Source organism: Platalea leucorodia (genome assembly GCF_965183815.1).
Source record: "Platalea leucorodia genome assembly, chromosome: 17".
Lineage (NCBI taxonomy): Eukaryota > Metazoa > Chordata > Aves > Pelecaniformes > Threskiornithidae > Platalea > Platalea leucorodia.
The window spans coordinates 2,092,239-2,114,289 of record NC_138839.1 but is presented as its reverse complement, the minus strand read 5'-3'; the positions used below and the strand labels follow the sequence as shown (position 1 = coordinate 2,114,289).

Here is a 22,051-nt window from a genome sequence, read left to right as displayed (position 1 = left end):
AAGAAGAGTCAAACTGAAATTGAATCTGAAGTTCAACTATACAAAATGCTATTGGAATATGTTACAAAAAATATCAAATTTGAAATACCTTCATGTGTTACTCAACTAAAAATGGGGACCGAATTTATTCTAAACTTTGACCTTTTCTGTTTATCTGCCTAAAGCATCCTCTACCATGATCCTTTAAGCTTTTCCAAACAAATCGGTACGGTTTCTCATAAGTCTTCTTTATATACCTCATACACTGTTCCAAAAGCACAAGGCAATGTTCCATGACCTTGACAGTCATCTAGAATCCAGGCTCCTCCATAATTATCCTCATTCCTGAAAGAGTGAAAAACAAATAGGAAATTCTTAAAGGAAAACAGATTTGGTGACCTGATACACCAGACTATCAGAAGAAGTAAGCCAATAACAATAAGCAGTGGCAGTCAGATATAGTCCACACTCTTACGGTCTTTTCCCTGAACTCCAAGCAACAGTGAAATGGCACAGTGAAATTCAGGCAACCAAGCTGCACCATCTCTGAACTTGGCCAAAGTATGAGAGTCCTAGAATTCACCTCTAACCTTTTTCATTTAAGCATATCTAATTCCTAAATATGAAAAAGTGACTAGAAGTAAGAGAGCTGGACATAAACCTTTTCCTGATTAACAATTCATTTTGTTTGAAAACTAATCAATTGTATAGAGGCAATTCATTTACGGCAACAGTTCCATTTCCTATGCTACGTTACTAAACTATTTGCGTAATTGTGACAGTGCCTGCTGTTTTCTGAATCTTAACATCTTATCAGTATGGCCTTTCCCCTTATAGATTATAGCCACTAACAGCTCTTTCCCCCCCGCCCCCCCTAAATTTTACTAAATATTACTATTTCTAAATACTTACTCAAGCATTACTCAGCATTTTATAGCTCTTATTTTTTGGAGAAAAAAAAATACTCACAGATTAAGTCAACATAAAGCAAGAACAAGAGCTTAGTTTCCTCGCTTTCAGTAGACCAAAGCTGTGTTTGAAAAATGAAATAATTAAATAACTGTATTTATGCAGCACAAACAGGTCTGTTGAGTCTTGACAGAGCAAATTTTAAACAAAGCTTACTCAAAAAGTCTAACTTACCTTCTCTCATTCCATAGAAGAACTCTCCTTCATATTTCCACCATCTTTATATTGCAATACTTTGTATCCCCAGAGTTTTCCAAACACAAACTGACCAGAATTAAGTGTTCCCTTGAACCAAATATATGCGAAAGTTAAATACAGAAAGAAACAACAGATCTATCAAACACGGTTTAATTTTTTTAATATATTTAGGGTTCACCAATAACTGATACTTTACTTACAGAGCATGAATAGAAGACATTCTAAAAGCCTAGTTTATAATTAACAGCAACTTTTTCTACTATTAATGCTGCCTAATGAAGACTATAAACATGCTCATTCAGTCTTTATTTTAAAACTAATGAATCATAATCCTTCTGGTCTTTAAAACTGACAGTGACATGTTAAAAAGAAAAGATTCACACTATGTTCTTTTGTGGTTAAGGAATGTATAAAAGAAGTACTTGAATTTCATAGTCACCTTAACAGCTTTTTAATAGCATGTAGTCATTCAAATAGTCTGTGTCAAGGCCTGAAAAACCAGCTGCTTAGCCCTAGAAGTACTGTACTGTGAATTTCCCGATATATGTGTGATCTTAGAATGACAGATAACTCTTTTTCTGACGAGTATTTACCTGATTTACTTATCTAATGCACTGTATTCCACGTGGTCACCATTTATTTTCTGTCAGCCTTTCAGATTGTTGACTAAAGGGGTTAAGCAGGTGGCGAAGTCACTGACTTACCTGTACAGGAATAAACAGAAACAGGAGAAATTATTTTCTGGAGCAACCTACTGGGACAGGTCTTTAATCAACGAACTTCCTTCTGCTCAGGATGCTAGGAGAGAGATGAATTCATTGAAATGTTTCCTTGGTAAATCATGCATGAGCTGTCCCTCCATAACGGATAGTTTATTCAAGTTCTTTAAATCCTTTAACATTTTTGACCTGACCTTGTGGAGCACTTCATATGAGCACAAGTCTGCCTATGTGTGCATCTTTGAAGGACTGAGGCTGTTACCAAAAATTGATGATACATGATCCTGGTTTCTACCATTAACACATTTGATTAACTTTCTGAGGTGACTGAAAGTTAACCCAGCCTAAACTGAGAGGCCAACAAGAAAACCTGAAAACCACAACTCTTCAAGAAACAACATAAGAGACTGGAAGTCCTGAGCTAAAAAAAAGGTTGGAAATATTGTTTTATTTTCAACAGACAAATGTCCGTCTCTGCTTTCAACTCAAGTCAAAAGTTGAAACTTGCTCATATTTTTCTCCTTCATATGATTAAATTTATATCTATGCACTATTAGCACCTTCACATGCTTTAGACTTTCTTAAGACTTAATATCTTAGCATCTAAACATTAACCCCAACTGAAGGAATCTACAAAGCATATACAAAGCAGAAATCCTAAAGCCATTAAATCAAAATTTTCCCTATTGGCTCTAATAGAACAGAATGGAATCGCAGTTTTTAAACTTCTTGAAGTCAAGGACCTGACTTTCACAGCAGTCTGTAAGCTCTACAACTGTTCTAGTTTTACAGGTAACGATCACTTACTGTATCATGTAAAAACAGGGGATCTGTTTGCCTTCTTGTTCTGTCTTATAGTATGCAAAAGGTTTAAAGACTACAAACGACCCTATTTAAAAAGGAAAAAAAAAAAAAAAAGGAAACTAAAAGGACTGTTGCAAACTCAATTCATTTATGCTCCTCAGGTCAGGGCCCTGAGCACACTCAATAAGCCTCAATTCCTCTTACAAGACCCACCTGAGGCCTCCACACCCCCCCACCCATTGTGTTAAAAGAGAAGACAACTGAAATTATTTAAACAAAGACTAGGCTGAGTATTTTATAACTACTAATACAGAAGTAAAAGTGCTAATTTTACTCAGGGATACCTATTTTAAAATTTCAGTATAAACAACGTTTATGTGAAGACAAATATATTACTTTGCTTACTATTTATATTCACTTTACATTGTAGTGGGAACCCAGGCTCTTAACTATCTAAAGGCCATTATAAGCGTTACAGACTACACAGAAACAGCCAGAAGCTCAAGCGTTAGCCACTACACTACCTTCGCATAAAACGAGAACGCTAGCATAGAAAATAAAACAAACTCCTAAGAGGAAAAGCGTTTGTATTTACTTTAGCCTACGCACGGCAGCGTGGGCTTAGGGGCTCTTCGTCTAAAGGAGAACCCGCGCTTCGCGGTCGTGCGAGGCTCCTCCTCGCCCCTCCAGGCGAGGGGCCAGGCTGAGGCGGCGCTGGGCGGGAAGCCAGCGCGGCGGCGGCCGCCCCGGGGAAGGCTCGCTACCTCACGCGCACCGAGGCGAGGCGGGAAGGGGGGATGGCAGAGGCGCGGGGCCGCTGCCCCCTCCCTCGCAGCCCTCCCGCCGTCTGCCCCGGCACCGGCTCGCGGCAGCCGCCTCTGCGCGCTCATTGGCTGCGCGGGAGCGAGGGGCGGGGCGGGCCGGGCCGCCCCTGAGGGCAGCGGAGCGGGCCGGCGCCTGCGCGGCCGCCAAAGGGCGCGGAAGCCGCAGCGGCGCCGGCCGCGTAGGGCACCGCCGTGCTCGGCCCCTGCCGGCCGCGTCCCGCCCGCAGCGCCGGCCGGCCGGCCGGTGGGCACGCTGCTTCTGCCGGTAGCGCAGCGGCAGCCCGCAGGCGGGACCGCAACGGCAACCGCCTCTCCCCTCACACGCCCCGCCACCTTCCTCAGCGCCCGGCACGGCGGCAACGCCCACTTCCCCCTGCCGGGGCCAATAGCGGGGCAGTACCGAGCCTTTATCCCGCCCCCTTGCCCCGGTAGCGGAAGCGGGTTTCTCCCCGCCAGTGACGCCATATTGGGTTTTGTGGAAGCGGGGGGCGGGGAGCGGAAGGAAGGACCCGGCCCCGGCGGCTGTGAGTAGCTGGAGCCCCGCGGCGGCGCCCGGGGCCCGGCCGGAGCCAGGGCGGGAGGGGCGGGAGCCTGCGCCCGCGGGCCGGCGGGCGGAGGCGGTGACAGTCCCCGGGCGGGAGGGGCCTCGAGCGAGGGGCCCCTCCGGGAGCGCGGGGGCTTTTTCGGGCTCGGCGACCACCGCTGCATCCGCGGCCTGGGAGCTCCGGCGGGCCGCGCTGCCGGCCGCTGCCTCCAGGCTGCGGGGACCGCGGGGCTGCCGCCGGGCGCGCTGGGCCGGCCCGCCCGGGCCCGCCGGAGGGCTCGCTTCGCCGCTCGCCGAGGCGCTGCCCGTCCCAGTGCTGCTCCCGGGCCCTCCTCACCTCAGCGGGCCCCGCTCCGGCCCCTGGGGCCTCTCGTTCTGGTCTCTGTGCCAGAACAGTGCCGGCCTTCGTGCGTTTTGATTTCTTCCCGAGGCGTCTTTACCGCTTGTGTCCCGCAGCCTTGGGGCAGCTCGGGGGGACGAAGCCCGCGTTTGGGGCTGAGCGCAAGGAGCGCAGGTGCCGTGCAGCCCCTGCTCCTGAGGCAGCAGTGGGCGCCGGGCAGACGGACCGGGCTGCTGTTGTCGTGGATAAAATTAAACAGTGCCTTTTTAGGATAAAAATATCAGTTTGCACAACCAAGGGGTTATTTTCCTGTGGTTATCTATTCACCCTGTTGTTAATAAATCACTTTAGCGTGTTGCTCTTCAAAAACGTTTCCTCTATGAGATAAGGAAGCTTGTATGAGCAGTAATATATTTTTGCTAGTTATGTGCTTCAGGTGTGTTTTAAATTTAAGAAAAATCTGTATTATGATCAGAGAGTTGTCTGAAAATTCGCTACCTCTCTGTATGCGATGTGAGGCATAAGTTACACTTCTTTACTGCCTCAGGTCCTGTCACTTTTAAGAACTCAGCGATGCAGTGGTATTTGTAATGATATTACCATAACAATTGTGGTAAAAAGCATAATTGTTGAAGGTCATGCATTCACCTGCGTGGTATTTTTCAGCAGAAAAAAATGTTTTAATATGGTTCAGTTTTAGTAGCAGTCTGTATTCTGCTAGTAGCAAACTATTCCACACATTAATCTTTGTATATTTTTCTGATTTATTGGCTTTGCTGAAATGGCTGAAGGGTTTTCATAACTCATTGTGTGGAACAGTAAAGTCTAATGTTACATTGTGAAAGAGGGATTGCTACTGTTTAGGTTTAATTATTCCCTTAAACCAATGAGATCTGACTTGCGTTCTAACTGTAAGCTACCTTCAAAGTACTGCCAAAGACTGCTTTTCTTGATAATAGTCTAATTACAGATGTTCTTTAAGTAAATGTTTTAAAATGGTAAGAAAAATTCTAGACTGTGTCATGTGATGTACCTCAGTCTATGCTACTTAAACTGCGCCAGTGAGAGGTTTCAGTAAAACAGGCAGTGTTAGCAGTTGTATTTCTTGGTCTGCTACGGAAGGACTGTATGTATGATAAACGATCATACATAATCACATATAATGTAATTTTGTTACGCCCAGGAAAATGCCTACTCCATCATAAAGCCATCAGTAGCTTTACGTATGTCATTCTTCACTTGATCTGCATAGGTTAATATTTACAAGATTGTAATGTTAGGCCTACTTATAGCCCATATTTGCTGTAGATGTATCTGTAAAATTAATTTTGAGAATATGGGAGTTTTGATATTCATGATCTTTAGAGAATTGCTATCTGATCGATACATTGAATATCTTTTTGCTACAGCTTTATGCTTAAGGACATTTCAAAAAACCCCCAAAATAAAGCACAAAATTATGCTCAGCTAATAATGCTGAGTAACTTCTTTCTTCTGCAGTGCAGTGAATGGGGAAAATAATAATTCCTTACTTTTGCCTGTAATGAAAAAGTCTGTATCTATATTGTTTGAGTTTCTATTTGATTTTTTTCCTTTTTATCTATAGCTTCAATTAAAGTGGACTGCAGCTCCTGAAGCCTCATAATGAATCCCCTTATCTTTTGAAGTGTAACAGGACTCCTTTTTTTGTACTTACCAATTATTCCATAGGATGTAGTTTTCAGATGTTTACAGGAAAAATACGTAGCTTTAAGGTTCTGTGCCTCCCCAGATTGTCCTTGGTCTCAAATTATTTTTTGCAGCAGTCACTGTATTGCAGCATCTAAGATAATTTACATTTTTCTGATTTAGTAATGTTTTGCATATCTTTTATCTTGAGATATTAACATAGGGCTGAAAGTACTCCCACTATCCCAGAGTTATGTAGTCCCACCCACAGATGAGGACTCCAGGAAGTAATGTCAGGGGTTGCTTTTGGTGATGTGGCAAAAATGTTTCTGTTTAGAATCCATTTTATTTTGTTTGGTTTATATCTTGAAGTGAACTGTAAAACTTAGTTGAACTTAACTGAAAAGAAAAATAAAGATCTTGAATTGGTAGCAGAAGCATGTACTAAAAAATAATTCCCTTGGTTAATTTTTTAGCTGGGTTCAGTATCCTGGCCCCTTTACTACACAATTTTGCTCATGCATAAAACTTTTCTGTGACTGCTAAGCTCTTCCTGTTCAAGAGACAGGTAAAGTCATTGAATAATTCTAGTAGTGGGCAGTGTTTTGGGTTAGGTGCTTATGGTGGAGCTTTTTGTCTGTAACCACTCACGTACAGAGTCCTGAACTTAAACTTCTTCACTATCTAGTTACTCAGTATTTAAAAAACCTAAGGAGCTTTGGAAAAAAAAAAAATACTTATTTTGGTTTTGTTCTTTGCCTTTAGAAACTGAGGTGACAGGAGGGTGGTGCTGCAGTTCATATCTCAATGCTTAGATGTTATAACTCAGCTCCCGCCTTCTCAAGGTGAAGATGTCTAACGAGGCTCGTTCCTGCATTTCTGTATAGACTTGGTTTTTTCCCCTCCCCAAAATGGATTGGATCTTGTCTTGCCTTTGTAAAATACCCTGTTCTTTGCTTTCTTGACAATTTATTTTGGAAATCAATTTCTTTTGGAATAAATGTCCTCTCTTTAAGAATACTTCATTAAAAATAGTTTGTTTCAAAGAGGGCAATCCAAAAGAGTATCATGTGTAAATGCTGGTTCAGATAATGTACTGTAAAGCTTCACTGACCTTAGATTTTTGTTTAAATGTTACCTGTGTATCATGTTTTGTTTCCACAGCAACCATGTCAGAAGGGGACAGTATTGGCGAGTCTGTTCATGGAAAGCCTTCCGTGGTCTATAGATTTTTCTCAAGACTTGGACAGGTTGGTTTTCTGTAGGGTTTTTCCGACTCCATTCGAAGCAGGTCTCAATGCAGCTTCTTAAACTCATTACTTTTTGGATGAGTTGTTGAAATACTAAAATCTGTACAAAAGGTTTCTTTTGAAGCCTTTTAAAAATAGATAACAAATGTCATAATACATAGCTTAATGGAATATATAATGTGTGTATATGTGACACTGCACAGTGAAAATATATGTTTTAATTGTCACAAATGAGTGACTTCAGATTTCATGTCAGATTCATCTTACAGGAAATAAGCTTGCATAAAATATTGAAAATTTAAATTGTTTTACGATGCCCCAATCATGAGGAATTTTTTTATTTGCTTTTATAAAAATACAGAGCTTTTCAAATGTTTGTAAGTATGTTTATGTTTAATTAAGTTTCTTTATAATAAAGAATACAAATGTTTCACATTACTCTCCTTTCCAAACTACTCTTCACAAATACTTACTATTCCTAATGCTACCCTGTAATAAACATTATTCATTGTGCATCATGTATTTTACAGATGTACACTTTATATTTCTTCCTAGATCTACCAGTCCTGGTTAGACAAATCTACTCCATATACTGCAGTGCGATGGATTGTAACTTTGGGTCTGAGTTTTATCTACATGATTAGAGTTTATTTACTGCAGGTAAGAAAACTGGATTTACTGCTAAACTAGTTTTAGATATCATTGCTGTTCTATTTTTTGTGTTCAGTTTTTGAAGTACGGTATTACTTTGCAATTCCATATGGTATCATTTAGCACACAGTAGAGGGTAAATTAGTCTGAAGAAAGAACACGTCTTGTTGGTGTTAAACTTACTGCTTCAGAATGGAGAATGTGCGAATGCTTGAGGCTATTCATCTGATGGCAACAGGAAGTGGAAATACTCCCTTAGTTCTGATGAAATTACATAATAAACCTCTGAAAACTCTATTGCAATTAAGTTCTTACTTTTATTTTTAAAGCTGTGTAACAACATGTTCAGGAGCCAGTGGTTATCTTCTGTCATGCAAACCGTAAAGAATTACTTTTTCAGCGGTTTTATCACTGCAGGCCAGCGGCAGACCGTTTCTCCACTAATCAGATGCCTCTATTTCGTGCCAATCTGCAGTTCAGTTAAGAAGTTGAGAATTGTTATTCCCAAAAACTGAAGATTTCAGATTGAATCTGAAAGCTGTGCAGGTGGTCGTAATAGGAAGATTTAAGAGACTGAAGCCCGCAAAGATGATTAAAAAAGTGATGGTTTTATGTTGTTTACTTTTTTTATGCTGCTTTTATGATGTCTACATCTTGAACATAGAGACCGGATGCCTGAGAAAGCCTTTCCTGTTAAATCTGTCAATACATGAGGCATTTGTACTACTCTCATGTTTTAAGGCTTGTTTTGATTAACATATTAGGTTTACAGTAGTATACCTTAGAAAACATCTAGCTTAAAAAGGCTAAAAGATTTTATTTTTTCAACTTGCTTATTTGTATTGCAGTAAGTTTGGTTGGTATTTAGGTAGCTTTAAATGAAAACTGTTACATATGTTACCTGCCAGTACATAAATCAAAGAAATAGATTCATAAAGGTGATTTCATCTTGTCATAGGTTCAGAATGCTTATTTTATCCAGTGAGAATTTTTAATATTTTTTTTAACAAGTCCAGAAAACTTTTCGTGTTAATGTGAGGATGTAGGAAAGCACTTCTCAAGGAAGCAAAAAACCAGGTTGTTTGATCTTGTTGAAAAAACAGTGTCTGAAAATGGTTTTCAGGAAGACCTTAATCTTGGCTCTTTTTCCCTCCCTGCTTCAGGGTTGGTACATTGTGACATATGCCTTGGGAATCTACCATCTAAATCTCTTCATAGCTTTCTTGTCGCCAAAGGTAGACCCTTCTTTAATGGAAGATTCAGGTATGATGAATAGTTCATTTTGCGATAATTTTGAACTTAGTCAAACTTTCAGCTCTTTTTGTCTGATACAGTAGTGTAAAGATGTGCAATTTTAGCATGACATTGTATTTTTAGACTTGCAAAAAATCTATACAACTTGACATCAGGAGTTAATATAAAATTTCTCTCTCTTTTTTTTCAAGACTTGAACATATTCCATATTGTATTAGTTTTCTGTGTTTTGAAGGAAGGTTTATGTGACTTAAGTTCTTCCCAAAATAACTCAAGTGACCTGGCATTCATTTCTGTTACCTATTTTCTTTCGGGAAATCACTGTTAAGTTACATTAAAACAGTCACTGTGACTGGAATGTATGTGTAACAGTGAAAGTTCTTTTTTGTTTTTTAATAAAAAAAAATTTGGAATCCGAATAGTGTGGAAAATTAGTGTGAGGGGGTTTGTGTGTTTTGGTTTTTTTTCCTGTTTTTTTCAGATGATGGTCCTTCCTTACCTACAAGGCAAAATGAAGAATTTCGGCCTTTCATTAGAAGGCTTCCAGAGTTTAAATTCTGGTGAGTGGATCTGTCTGCCCATGCTCTGTTTCTGAAAAATACAAATATCTGCATCAAATTAGTGGTAGCTGAGGTTGAAGGATTAATTGTTAATATTATTTTTAAGGCACTCTGCCACTAAAGGAATCCTGGTTGCTATGGCATGTACATTCTTCGAGGCTTTCAACGTTCCTGTTTTTTGGCCAATCCTTGTGATGTACTTCATTATGCTATTTTGTATCACTATGAAGAGGCAAATCAAGGTAACTTGCCAAGAATAGATAGTAGCATTTGTGATGACAGAATTTACAGTATTGATCCAAACTGTCCATCCAGTTGAGCACTTCAGAGGTATTAAATGTATTGCACAGGCTTCTTTACTAGAGGAACTTGAACAACTAACACTCGAACACTAGTTGCATATTTGCAACTTTGAGCAAGTATTGACAATGGGAAACAAAAATACTCCGTAAAAGAAGTCTTCATACACTGCATTAAAGAATTTTGTGCTTGCTTTCAAAAGGTTTCAGTCTTAGAATTCAGTATCTTTTTTTATACAGGATGAGTTAACTTCTCATCCACTTCCTTTCTTCATTTAACTAAGGCTGTCTTTAATGAGGAGGTCTTGTAGGATCTCTGATGGGTGAAAAGGGAAGTTCTGACAAGTTGATGCGAGAAAGTAGATGGAGAGAAGGGGAAGAAGAACATAGGCAAGTCATTGAGACCTTTTTTAACAAATTACTTATGGTTTGTTGGCATTTTAAAAAGAGAACGAATTTTTTTTTCCCAGACATTCAGAATTTTGGATGGGTACTGTTATGCAAAGTTGTGAATTAAAGATTAAAGGGTAGTAGAGAATTAATACCTGTATGCTCTCTCCAGTTTCCTGTGATTCGCCCAATCAGTAATCTTCACTGTACTGTGTAAGTTGTTGGGTATATCCAAATTTGAGACTTATAAGGTTGGGCTCATACCCCTATTTCGATGTAAACTGGTGTATGATTAGCTATTTCATTACCTTTACAATACTGAAGAACTGTTTTTCTAGACTTTGTAATTTACAATGTGTATTATGAAACGTTTTTGTAAATACTAGGTAAGTTTCTTGCCTCAAAAATTGATCTTTTCTCTTTACAGCACATGATAAAGTACAGATATATACCCTTCACACATGGCAAGAGGAAATACAAAGGGAAAGAAGATGTGGGAAAGACCTTTGCTAGCTAGAAGATGCAATCAACCTGTTGACCAATTCTACTTCTAACTAAAGGAACGATTTTGAGCCATTGTAACAATGCCTTTTTTCTTCATAAAAAATGATTAACACAGTGGTGACAAAGCGGTTGAATTTTCATTTTAAGAGGATCTTGCTATTTTTATCTGAAATATCAGTTTCTTGAAGAAACTGGCATTCTAACCGGATTGCATTGAGTTTATTATCTTTTGTAAGAAGTTGGAGAAACTGTGGATAATCCCATGGATTTGGGATAATGTATTTCTTTCAGGATCCATTGCCCTGGAGAGATTAATGGCTTAGAGTTGGATATTTTTACATAGTTCTCTTGCTCAATATCACCCTGAAGTGCTGTGCACGTATGTGGAGGAAAAATGTAAAATGGCACACATGATGCTGTTTTCTGCTTCATGGCCGTATGCTGTTTTCATGGAAAAATACAGTAGACCTAAATAGATGCAGAACTTAAGCCAGTTTCCTAAATGCATGGTATTACTGAGTTATAACCAAACAAATATAGGTAGGAATAAGAAATCTCCTAAATTATGGGTTTTGCAGTAGGCAAAAAGTACTCGTACAGCTTCTAAAGTAACTCATTTGTGTTGGGTTTCAATGCCAGTTTCACCATTGCATCTCCTAGCAGATGCTAAAATTGGGCTCTTTCGTAATGACTCAAAACTTTGTTCAAACTCTATCACAATTTCCTTTGAGGACCTGGAATTATAAATATATATATATATTTTAATTGTTATTAGTTGGAGTTTCTTTCATACTTAAGGGTTTCTTGATTAATTTAAGCTGACTTCATGCAGCCCCTTCAGAACATAGCCCAACTGGCCATAGCAGACGAACGGTGTGGGTTTTAACACAGCTTTTCATTTTCTATGGGGAAAAAAAAAGAGAGATAAATGACCTGCATGTAAATTTTTTCATGTGATACAACTGCAGTTTTATTAAGTGACTTTTTAATTCCAAAATTTATTAAAAGACAGTGTCCCCCTTTACTTGTTCTCTATCTTTATATACATATATTGATCTAACAGTGTTTATGACTCCTTTTCAGTAATGGTTGCCCTGAATTTATCTTCATGCAATGCCTTTTGAACTCTTCAGGGAGCATTCACTTGCAGAAAGTAGGAAAAGATTAGCTCTGTGACGATTCTGAATGGAGAATAGTGGCAACTTCAACAGACACCTCACTGGAAAATGTATGTAGGAACCCTTTCATCTGATTTTGTCAAATGAAGTCATTACGGAGCTCTGGAATTCAGCCTTCAGTAACCCTGGGAAAATGACAGGTAGTTTTAGTTCACATTGACCCGTTGTTTTTTGTTTGTTTGTGTGTGTTTGTTTTATTAGCAGTGTGGAAACTAGTTATGTCAAAATTTAAAATTAATGGAAACACAGTGTGCAGAAAGGGCCTTATAAAAGTACCGGTCATGGGTGCTTGCAGTTCATTGCCTAAAAATCTGAAAGTCCTGACTTGGAGGAGCTGTCTTCAGGTTTGCTGGAGTTTCTGAATAATGTGGGCAAATTGGGGAGGAAATACGATGTTTATTACGTTTATGAATGTTAAAATTAGCAACTGGGATGACTCCTACTAAACAACAGAGTGTTAACAGCATCCATTGCAAATCAGGTATTTTTACCTCTGCTTAATTTCGCGCTTTGGTGGCAGTTTGAGATGAATGCCTTCTCATTCTTAGCCAGGCGTAGAGGCTCTGCATTCAGTGGGATTAACAGTTTTCAGATATGGGTTGTAGATGATGTTGGGACAACAGTATAGTTCCTAGCTGACTCTCGGCATGCAACGGCCAGCCAAGTTTGATGGCATTTTGTTCAACTTTGCTCTTTTTTATCACTTACAAGTGCTAAAAATAAATTACCCATACAGAATGCATGAAAAACTGGGCTTGACAATTTCACAGATACTTCCCAGTCATCGACGGGTTCCTATTTCATGTGCAACTAAGTGTTTTTCCTTCCTGTTTTCTTAGTAAGGAGACCAGGCAGTGATTTCCTGAGGTAGTTTTGATTGTTTGATATGGATTGTTTGATATGGATGTTTTGATTCGTGATACGGACCGTTTTTCTTCCACTGGCAGTTTTAAATAGGTGAGGGATGCCTGAAAGTTTCTGGTGTAAGAAAGGGGTGGTATTGCAGCTCTGAAAATCACTTTTGTACAGTAATGACAAAGTGTTTGCATAGTTGCCAGCAACTATTTTTTCTTCCATTTATAGGTATGATGACAAGTGAAACTAATTTTATTGGAGTTTTTATGATAACACTTGGAGATTTAATTGTTAACTAGCTAACCAGCATCTCTGCAGTACAAATACCCATCTTAAAGTAAGTGCTCTTACTGTAGCACGCCTCCGCCTGCCACCCCAAGTCCATGTTCAGTGCCATTTGTGAAAGATGGATTGAAACCGTAACTCATGATCCACAGAGTGGATCATCTGGCTTTTTCTCCCCATCTGTATTTCAACAACACAAATAAATTCACCTTGCACATTTTCTATCATGCAAGAATGACAAGATATGTTAACAAGTAACAATCATTTTCTTTTTCCCTGCTGCCCCAAATACTTGTATAACTGAACTAATAATAACTTAAGGGAATAAACCTTGACAAGGTGATGGTGCTGAATCCCTCCTCCTTTATACTCTAAAATACTGGCTTGCCTGAAATAGCCCCTATTGCCATAAAGAGGGGAGAGGGTCTTGTGGCTGGTCAGCTTCTTCCCCAGCTGCGTTAGACTGTAGAAAACACCACACAGCCAAAACTTAAACTGTGTTATAAACCTAACATTTTATAGCTGAGCTTAGTTTCTGTGAGTATACATACTAGGGCTTTTTTGAAACACCACTTGTTATGTTGCTGTAGTCTAAACGTCTAGAATACTTGGTATCAATACTTGCCATCAAGACAAAAGTCTTGGCATGTAATAGCGAGAGAAAAGCTTTGAGTTTGGAAGCTGAACATTAACTGATCAGTGTGCAGAGTAGTCTGCGTTACTGGGGGTTTGCACTTATTGCTTCTGTTGATCTAAGGGAAATGCACAGTTTGTCAAATGAAGGAAACCTACTTTATGGGTAACCTTGTTATGGAAAGAGTGGTACATGACATACATTTATTATCAGAACTTGAACTGCAGTTAAACTAAGGATTTCTGTACAGCTTTTGTCCTTTTCCCCCGAAGTCTAGTGTATGGAGTCATTATTATGTTACAGGAGAAAGGGAGTCTTACAAATCATAGAATTTTACTAATACCTTAAGCATGCTATGAAAGGTTGGAAGACTCGTTATTCACACTTAAATTTAGAGAATGAGAATCTCATTTAAATTTTTCATTGTCCAACGTGAAGAAAACTTACGGTTGTGTTAAGCACTTTTTAGAAAGATGTATTTTTAATGTGGTCAAGAACCATGTTAGAAGAAACAGAAGGGTAGAGGCAGAAGTAGATTTATTCTGTAAAACAGGAATGAAGTGCCACCTTGCACAGGCAGTTACCAGTTTTATAATAAAGTCTTTTTCTTGGACTAACTCACGCTGTATGACAACTATAAAGGGTGTAAGAGCTGAGGCCCTTGTGAAACAGAATAGATTTTTTCCTTTACAGTTGATAGTGACGTAGGTAGATCAGTTTCTGAGGATGAAACTTCTCTCTGCACAGTGGACATTCTGTCTACAAAAAGAAAACAAATTAGATAGGCATACTGAATTGCTGCATTTAAAAGTTAAAAAACCCCAAATATAACTGTTAGCTACTTCTAGAAAATAATCAGTATCCATAATTAAACATTTTTTTCAGTCTGGTTTGTGATGCAAGCTTACCCAGCTTGCAGTAATATGTCTGAGTTATAGCACAGACACAGCCTCTGTGGCAAAGATTTTATTTGTAAGTAACACTTGATGCCTTTTTTCTGGCAAGCAGTTTTCACTCTTTAGAGAAAATAAACGAACGTCTTATTCCACGATGTCTATAAAATCCTTAACAGATGAAAATTCTGTTGTATTTCATTAATCCAGAGCAAAATCCAAGTTAAAAATAACATGCAGAAGAGCTAGTTCAGTTCGGTTGCAACTTATTTATTCCTTTTTACTGGAAATCAGGTGAAGAAGGCTTCAGAACAGTATCACTTTTGTTGTTTCTTTGCAGTTAGAATTACAGCCTAGGTCTGTAGATAAAGGAATTATTTTTGTGTCTGACTTCCACGGTAGTCCGATTGCATTTCAATGGTTGCAACAGAAAACTGCTCACCTTGTTTACCTCGTCTATGTAATGTACAGTCATTCTATTCTAATAACATATATATATGTTATTTTATCTATCTATCTATCTCTATCTATCTGTGGTATATATATCTATATCTATATATAGATAGATAGATAGATAGATATCTCTATCTATCTGTGGTAAAGTCTCGGGTGGGGATTTTGGGTGCCTGAGTGAGAGAGAGGGTATTATTTCAACACCCAGGCTGACAGGTATTTTCAAGTAGAAATTTCATCACGTTTACACCTTCCAGCCTCTCTCTGTCCTCCCGTACTTACTCTGGTGTTACACCACTCCGTGATGCATTCCCAGCAGAACAGGTGGCCGCAAGGTGTGGCTGTTGTATGTCTCCGTTCTTCTAGACACAAAGTGCAGCGGGAGTGGCGCCCAGTAGTTTTTTCCTTGGTCATACTTCTAGTTAACATAGTTATATATTAATTAATTTTATTTAGCCTGCTTGTGAGAAATATGTGATAACACAGTCCTAAAGTAAACCCCATCTTCAAGTATTAACCCTTTTTTGTGAGTTCTCAAAAATGTGAAAGCAAAGCATTAAATCTAAGAGATGCTTAAAACAGTGAGGAATGCATCAAACGTTACATTACATCAGGTTCTAACTTAAGTCAGTGTCACACCAGCGTTCTCCCTGTTCATGAAAGCTATTACATTTCCCACCATTGCTTCTACCTCTTTCTTAGTAAGTAAAAACCATCATACTTCTGATGAGCTAGGTTGCGGTGTAGTTTCCATTCCTGCCTTGCTCTCTGCTTCTGTTTGAAGCTGTACATCTGAACACCAATTGTTAGAAGAAGATGGAAGAGTGAAATTATTCCAAGAAACTTGTAACTTGATCGAATACTCTGATCTTCTCCTTGCAGTCCTCCAAAATGCAGCTACATAGTCCACAGAAATAGAAATGTTTTGTTAATGCAGTTCAATGAAACTATGCCCCCCCCATATCAATAAACTCTTGATTTGGGATTCTCATTTCTGTCAAAATTGACACGTTTCTAGGACTTATCAACCTGCTGTCTCTCAGGAGGTCTCGTGTCCTGGATGCATCTCATTCAGTCAGGCTACACTTAACTGCTGTTTGTGCCAGGATCAGCTGTCTTGAGTTGTCTGTCTGTCCATCAGAGCTGCTGCTTTAATCGGTTTGGTTTTGTTATGTAGCTCTGAGCAAATAGTCAAAACCTCTTTTCCACATTGACATTGGGAATTGTTGAGGATTCATCTGTCTACACACATTTCTGGGCCAATGGCTGGTGTTTTTTGGAAAGATACTGAAAAGACCATGTGAAATTAAGCTCTTCACATAGAAAAATGCTATCTAAACACGTACTGATTTTTGTTCAAAACTATACTTAAGTATTTCCCATGGATTTATTAAGCCACTTCTCACTTTTTGTGTATTTGTAGAAGACAGACCGGACTAGATAGTGTCATGAAGTTACATAGGGTATTAACTTCTGACAGTGCGTTCACATTTATTAGCCATAACCTTTCAACTGCAGGGACTCACAACCCCTCTATGTTGTATTAAAAACGTCCCTCTCACCCAGTCTGCTCTGCCCATGTTATAATCAGCTACAGCCAAATTCTATATCCCTTTTACATACATGGCATCCCGAAAGAGACCAAAATATTGCAGTGGACACCATCTTCAAACAAGAAATACATCCACTTACATACGTGATTCCTGTGATTCTTTTAGACAGGTGATAAAAAGCGCCACTTATGTAGAACACTGCCAGGTGTAGTCGATGAAGCACAGGTATGCATTGTTTAAGAACGTACACAATTTGTAAGACTGTTTTCTTCTGCTGTTCTGTAAGCTCCCCAACTTGTTTCTGTATCCAGTTTCGTATTAAGGTCCTACTGGATAAGCCAAGCGCTGGGCTGCTCTGCGAGGTTCTGGACTCATCAGCTTCTATCTGCAACTCATGTTCCAGATGCAGCAATCCCTTTTCTAAGCAATAGGGTAGTACAGTATGAAGAGAAACGAAGATGGCCCGTCGAAGAAAAGAAGGTACCCTTTTCTTGGTTGAGTCAACTTGAACAATGTTAACATACTCTTCACCCAGAGTCTGATAACCTAAATAATGCGTGTAACAGAAAACAGGCAGGGTCAGATGGCAATTGCAACGTCATTGTCTGTACGGCTGAGCAGTGGTGACAGGCTGCTCAGGTCAGAGCACGTCAGGTTTCAGAGTTTCAGAAATAGTGGTGGTGGTTTCTGTTGAATGAGGTGAGTGCTATGCTTACATCAGCATCTGCAGCATCAGTATCTGCAAGCGTTTTAGGCTTAAAGCAGGGATACTTTTTCACGGTATCGTGCATCCCTTTTTAAAAAAGAAATTTTGCTTTTAAAAGAACATACCTGGGTTGATAAACTGCTGCATTTGAACTCAAACTTCTGACAACTTAGTAGTTTCATATTTAATAGAAGGCATTTAAAGAAAAACAAGCCAAACAAACCCCCCCCTCCCCCATTAGAGAAAATCACTGTCAAGTGGTCTCGTTCCAGTTGGTGGTCACCAACAAACAGCAGCCGCCCAGGACAGACAGCTCATTTTTCACACCGTTAGGAGAAATACTAAATACGGATACCTGACAAAGTGGTAAGGACGAAGTAGGCTACATCAGAAAGCAGTTCCATCTCTCTCCTCCATTCCAGCCACTTCTTGGCACCTAGGGGATCGGGGTCCTTCCCGTTACTTGAGGTGAAATTCACGCCGATCTAAGCCCTTCTCCCAGGAATCTCTCTCCGACACGGGATTAACGCCCCCTCGCCCCCGCGATGGCTCGGCCCGCCTCCATCGCCCCCTCCGACCGCCGTGAGGTAGCAGGGGGCTGGGGATGTGGGGGCACGGACGATGTCGCTGCACTTCCGCCCGCCCGCCACAGCGCCGAGCCCCAGAGAACCCCCCCCCCCCCCCCCCCCCCCCGGCAGGCGTTACCGGCGAGCCCGTGGAGCGCGGTGCCGGCCCCGCTCCGCAGCCCGCTCCGGTACAGCTCGTCCTTCTGCCCGCAGCGCACCAGCCGCGCCGGGCCCGCCGCCGCCATGGCGGGCGGAGGGAGACGCAGCTGCGTGAGGGCCGTGCCGCGCCCGCGCGCGGGAGGCGCAGGGATGTGGCGTCACCGCGGACCGCCCAGGCGGGGGGCGGGCGGCCGAGAGCCGCCTCATGAAGGGCGGGAGCCGCTTCCCGCCGCGGCCGCCGCTCTGGCGGCCCTTGGCAGCGGTGCGGCCTCGCTGCGGAGAGGCGGCCTGCTGGCGGGCTCCCCTCGGTGCCGCAGGGTGGGTGTCCCGCAGCCCAGCTAGCGCCTGGGCTCGTTACCGCTCCGCAGCCCTGGCTGCCTCACTCAGCCCGCTTCTTCAGCAGGCTGGCCCGGGCTCGTCGCCTCCGCCCCGAGGGGCGGCAGTGGCGGCCCAGGAACCCGGGCCACGTCTGGCTGAGGTAAATTGTGTGGGCCAGGCGAAGGCGGGAGTCCGGGCTCCCCGGTAGCCGCCCTTGCGGGGTCTCCCCTGCCCGGTGCATCGGCCGCCGTGAGGCTCGGGAGCGCTGCCCTGCGGCTGCCAGCCTCCCCGGTGCCCCGGCTGCAGGCGCACCTTTGTGCGGGCTGAAGGGACCAGCCTTGCGGAGCACAGCGCTGCTTCTCCCTCAGCATCCATCTGCCCCAGCGTGTCCGCTGGATGCTTTCCTGTTGTGGTTGCTTCACTGGTAAAAGGCGGGATTTGGAGGGAGAAGGATGAGCGAACATAAGCGTTAGGGCCTTAGTCAACAGTGTTTCTGATTAATTGCTCTTAATGTTGTGTCTAGTCCCTAGTTTATTTAGGGAATTGAGCGTGGATTCTTGTCCAGTGACTCTTGTTGTCGTGAGGCTTATTGGCCTCCTGATGGAGACAGCCAGAATCCCATTGCTGCGATGAGGCTGGTGCAGGTGTGGCTAGTGTTCAAAAAAAATGGTATGCTCCCTACAAACAGTGGCCTTTTTAACAAAGGTAGCAGCATTCTGAAGATGTTTGCTGCCTATATGCATCCTGAAGTCTGATACATTCACTTTCGTCAAAACACGTTTTTTTTCTTAGCAGATTTTAATGTCGTGCAGTTATAAATTCAGTTTTACAACATGCTTAAGTGAAGGGGAAGTTAAACAGTTGTGCAATGTAATTGATTTATTTGACAAAACTGCTTTCACTTCGATTAAAATAGCTGTTTTCCAGAGGAGTTTACAGACTAATATTGGAGTAACTCACTTGAAAGTAATGTGAAAGAGTTGCAGCTTGTAATTGTTTTTTTCTTCTCAGTGCTGAGAAGCAGAAAGAAAGGCTGCCTACTGACAAACATAAACACGAGTAAGCTGGATATTTGGAGTCCTTTAGCTTTCGGTAGTCTGTTACTAGCAACGCAGCTTGTGACGTCAAAGTTCTAATTTAACTGTACCCAAAGTTGTAAATTATAGGTAAAGCTGTGATGAATCTTACAGTTAAGTAATGCATTCCTGTCCTCTTCCTCCTTGCTCCAGGTGCAACTTAATTTTTATTTGCTAGTGTATGGAAGGGTGTATGACATAAATGAAGTTGCAGATTGTTCAATCTGTAGCTATAAAATCAATGCAATTTAAAGAAAAAAGTTAGAACATTTTATTTAGTAAAACAGCAGGGGGAGCACCAGCATAAGAAAATATCCCATGAGAAATAGGATATTCACATCTAGTGTGCGATTTCCACTTAAATCTTCACATATCGTGGTTATCTGATATGTCCCAAGTTAAGAAACTTGAAGCTGCTACTCTAAATTATAACATTTTTTAAAAATACGAAGCTAAAACCAATTGGCCAATCTTTGGATCATTTTTATTCAGAATTCCAATTCACCTCGTACTCTCGTGTGTTTTGATTGTTGTTTAAAGTGAGAGCTGTATTTCCATGCTATCTCGTGTGTCCAACAGCTCCGTTTCTAAGAAAAATACCAAATGTGGGAAGTCTGTGGCTAAAATTAGAGGACTTGGTAACTTTCTCACCACAAAAATATTGGTTGCTATTTCAGCATTGCACAGGCAGTGCAACAAGTGCATTCTAACTATAGTTTAATCTTTCTACTGACTGTGACAGGTAGTTTTTCCTTTGTCTTGTGTGCTATGATTTTCTGTAGCAATCAGGAGGTTAATATCTTTTAAATCAGTTGCACCTGAGAAAATTGGAACATAAGAAAGCTAGGGGGAGTTAGGAGTAAACAGTGATACTTTGTTAGAGCTGCTAGCTTAGGGCGATATCTGCTTGGTTGTGAACAACTGTTAGAGAAGTTGATTAGAGTGCTAGGTATAATTTCTCATTTGTGCTCTGTATGAGATATGCTTCACTAAGTGTGCAGGGTCAAGGTTTGTTGCCATTTTATTGAAGTGGGTAAATATGGTTTTCTTATTTTATAGGTCAAGAAACCAAAGAAGAGCTCAAGAGACTTTTTTTGTGAAGCTAAAATGCTGGCTAGTGAGCCCTTAATTATTAGATTGGAAACCATTTATAAAGCTGAAGGTAAGTTGAGGCTTCTGAAGGTCAGATTTTCATTCCTTAAAAATTTCTTTGTTTGGGGGGATTGTGTGGTAAATAATACTCTTTCTTTTTAGTAGAGTTTGTTATTTTTAACAGCACAGTCAAAGTGTATCTGAAAGCTGTAAGAAGAATGAGGTAATAAACTCTTATGGTCCAGTAGAAGTTTGTGTAACTGGTTATGGGGTCTATTCCTACTTTTTGTGGTAGAAAACCCAAACTGACCTTAATAACAGCTGAAAATCCAAACTGTAAGCAGTTCAGTGCTGTGTGGTAACTGTTTTGTATGCAGTGCCTGTTCTTTGCATCAGTGTTTTATGTGTCAACTCATTAATTATTTACTGATGTTTTTGAATTCATATGCTAACTGTTCCTTATCACCTTGGGTTCCAGGCTGCCAAGACTGTTCCCACAAATGTTAAAACATGCGTTTAACTTCTCTGTGTGTGACCATTCTCGACAAATTAAATGGATTTTGTTATATTTTGAAAGTTAAGTTGGTTTGTGATATTTTGAAGGGTGGGGGTTCTGTTGAGTACGGCAATAAACATGTTCTCTCCAAAGAAGGAGAGTTGTTCAAATCTAGAAAATAATTCAAAACATCTTTTTTGTTTTGAACTGAGGAGATGACATTATGCCAAATAACCTCTCCATTTTGGGTAGACAACTTTCGAACCTCTGTTTTAGTCAGCTGCTCGCTTGCACCGAAAGTTGCAAGTAAAAGAGGGATAGATCTCTCTTTCCACCTCTCATGTGTTGTAACTGATTATTGTAGTAATGAAATGCATTCTTCATTTCTTGATTTCCAGCATTGCAAATTGTTTAGGCAGCTGCTGTGTTTCATATGAGAAATTGCATTGGCATGTGTGTATAACAGTAATGATATTTCTATACTTCTTTTTTTGTCACTAAAATACATAATAAATTGATATCACTATCTCTTCTTAGAAGATGGGATAAATTGAGAGACAAAGAGGTGATATGACATCTAGAAACTAATATTAAAGTTGGAAATACTCTTAATTCAGTGTTCTCTCTCCTAGAACAGGTCTTTCTTTCCCATGCAGCATCAGGTTGTATTTTTAAGTGCTCTGGAGTTTTTAAGTGTATATGTCAATATGTTGTTTATAAGAAAAATGAAGTACCGAAATATATTTATTTTTACACATGACAAGCTCCCGAATGCTCTCAGAAAAAAGGAAACTGTTTGTATCCATGTTACAGCTACTCATATATGCTTTTGGA

General features: G+C 40.7%; 4 protein-coding genes across 6 annotated transcripts in view; 2 read left to right on the top strand and 2 right to left on the bottom strand.

Moving 5' to 3' along the window:
• MORN1 (MORN repeat containing 1) overlaps positions 1–3,958 on the bottom strand; it is a gene marked incomplete at its 5' end in the record, with an annotated part of 53,520 nt that extends 49,562 nt beyond the window's left edge. The window contains 4 exon segments of the mRNA XM_082329205.1: positions 237–324; positions 1,119–1,158; positions 1,161–1,233; positions 3,275–3,958. Of these exon segments, the coding sequence (XP_082185331.1) occupies positions 237–324; positions 1,119–1,158; positions 1,161–1,233; positions 3,275–3,958 (885 nt within the window).
• Positions 3,925–13,314, top strand: RER1 (retention in endoplasmic reticulum sorting receptor 1). 2 transcript variants are annotated; one of them, XM_082328912.1, is made up of 8 exons: positions 3,925–4,017; positions 7,210–7,295; positions 7,851–7,955; positions 9,110–9,209; positions 9,682–9,760; positions 9,867–10,002; positions 10,877–12,271; positions 13,215–13,314. In XM_082328912.1, the coding sequence occupies exons 2-7, from the start codon at positions 7,215–7,217 to the stop codon at positions 10,964–10,966; spliced, it is 591 nt and encodes a 196-aa protein (XP_082185038.1). In that variant the 5' UTR covers positions 3,925–4,017; positions 7,210–7,214; the 3' UTR covers positions 10,967–12,271; positions 13,215–13,314. The 2 variants fall into 2 exon arrangements, with proteins under 2 accessions (XP_082185038.1, XP_082185039.1); XM_082328913.1 differs by lacking the exon at positions 13,215–13,314 and adding an exon at positions 6,811–6,890 and having other exon boundaries at positions 3,941–4,017; positions 10,877–11,683.
• Positions 13,315–13,453: 139 nt separating this feature from the next.
• PEX10 (peroxisomal biogenesis factor 10) lies at positions 13,454–18,326 on the bottom strand. 2 transcript variants are annotated; one of them, XM_082328911.1, is made up of 6 exons: positions 18,216–18,326; positions 17,866–17,946; positions 16,944–17,350; positions 15,973–16,148; positions 15,534–15,666; positions 13,454–14,664 (listed from the first exon to the last, which is right to left on the bottom strand). In XM_082328911.1, the coding sequence occupies exons 1-6, from the start codon at positions 18,319–18,321 to the stop codon at positions 14,593–14,595; spliced, it is 975 nt and encodes a 324-aa protein (XP_082185037.1). In that variant the 5' UTR covers positions 18,322–18,326; the 3' UTR covers positions 13,454–14,592. The 2 variants fall into 2 exon arrangements, with proteins under 2 accessions (XP_082185037.1, XP_082185036.1); XM_082328910.1 differs by having other exon boundaries at positions 13,818–14,664; positions 15,534–15,669.
• Positions 17,199–22,051, top strand: part of PLCH2 (phospholipase C eta 2) — a gene marked incomplete at both ends in the record, with an annotated part of 126,733 nt that continues 121,880 nt past the window's right edge. The window contains 2 exons of the mRNA XM_082328908.1: positions 17,199–17,284; positions 20,689–20,791. The remainder of the gene's footprint in view (positions 17,285–20,688; positions 20,792–22,051) is intronic.

What these genes read in the sequence shown, in the direction of transcription:
- PEX10 (XM_082328910.1), bottom strand. Translation starts at nt 18,321, where the DNA reads ATGGCGGCGGCGGGCCCGGCGCGGCTGGTGCGCTGCGGGCAGAAGGAC. An exon ending in CGTCCTTACCACTTTGTCAG is followed by an intron (nt 17,351 to 17,865) that starts GTATCCGTATTT and finishes CGCATTATTTAG; the next exon opens with GTTATCAGACTCTGGGTGAA. An exon ending in GAATCACAGGAATCACGTAT is followed by an intron (nt 16,149 to 16,943) that starts GTAAGTGGATGT and finishes TGGACTATGTAG; the next exon opens with CTGCATTTTGGAGGACTGCA.
- RER1 (XM_082328912.1), top strand. Translation starts at nt 7,215, where the DNA reads ATGTCAGAAGGGGACAGTATTGGCGAGTCTGTTCATGGAAAGCCTTCC. An exon ending in TTTTCTCAAGACTTGGACAG is followed by an intron (nt 7,296 to 7,850) that starts GTTGGTTTTCTG and finishes ATTTCTTCCTAG; the next exon opens with ATCTACCAGTCCTGGTTAGA. An exon ending in TTCTTTAATGGAAGATTCAG is followed by an intron (nt 9,210 to 9,681) that starts GTATGATGAATA and finishes TGTTTTTTTCAG; the next exon opens with ATGATGGTCCTTCCTTACCT.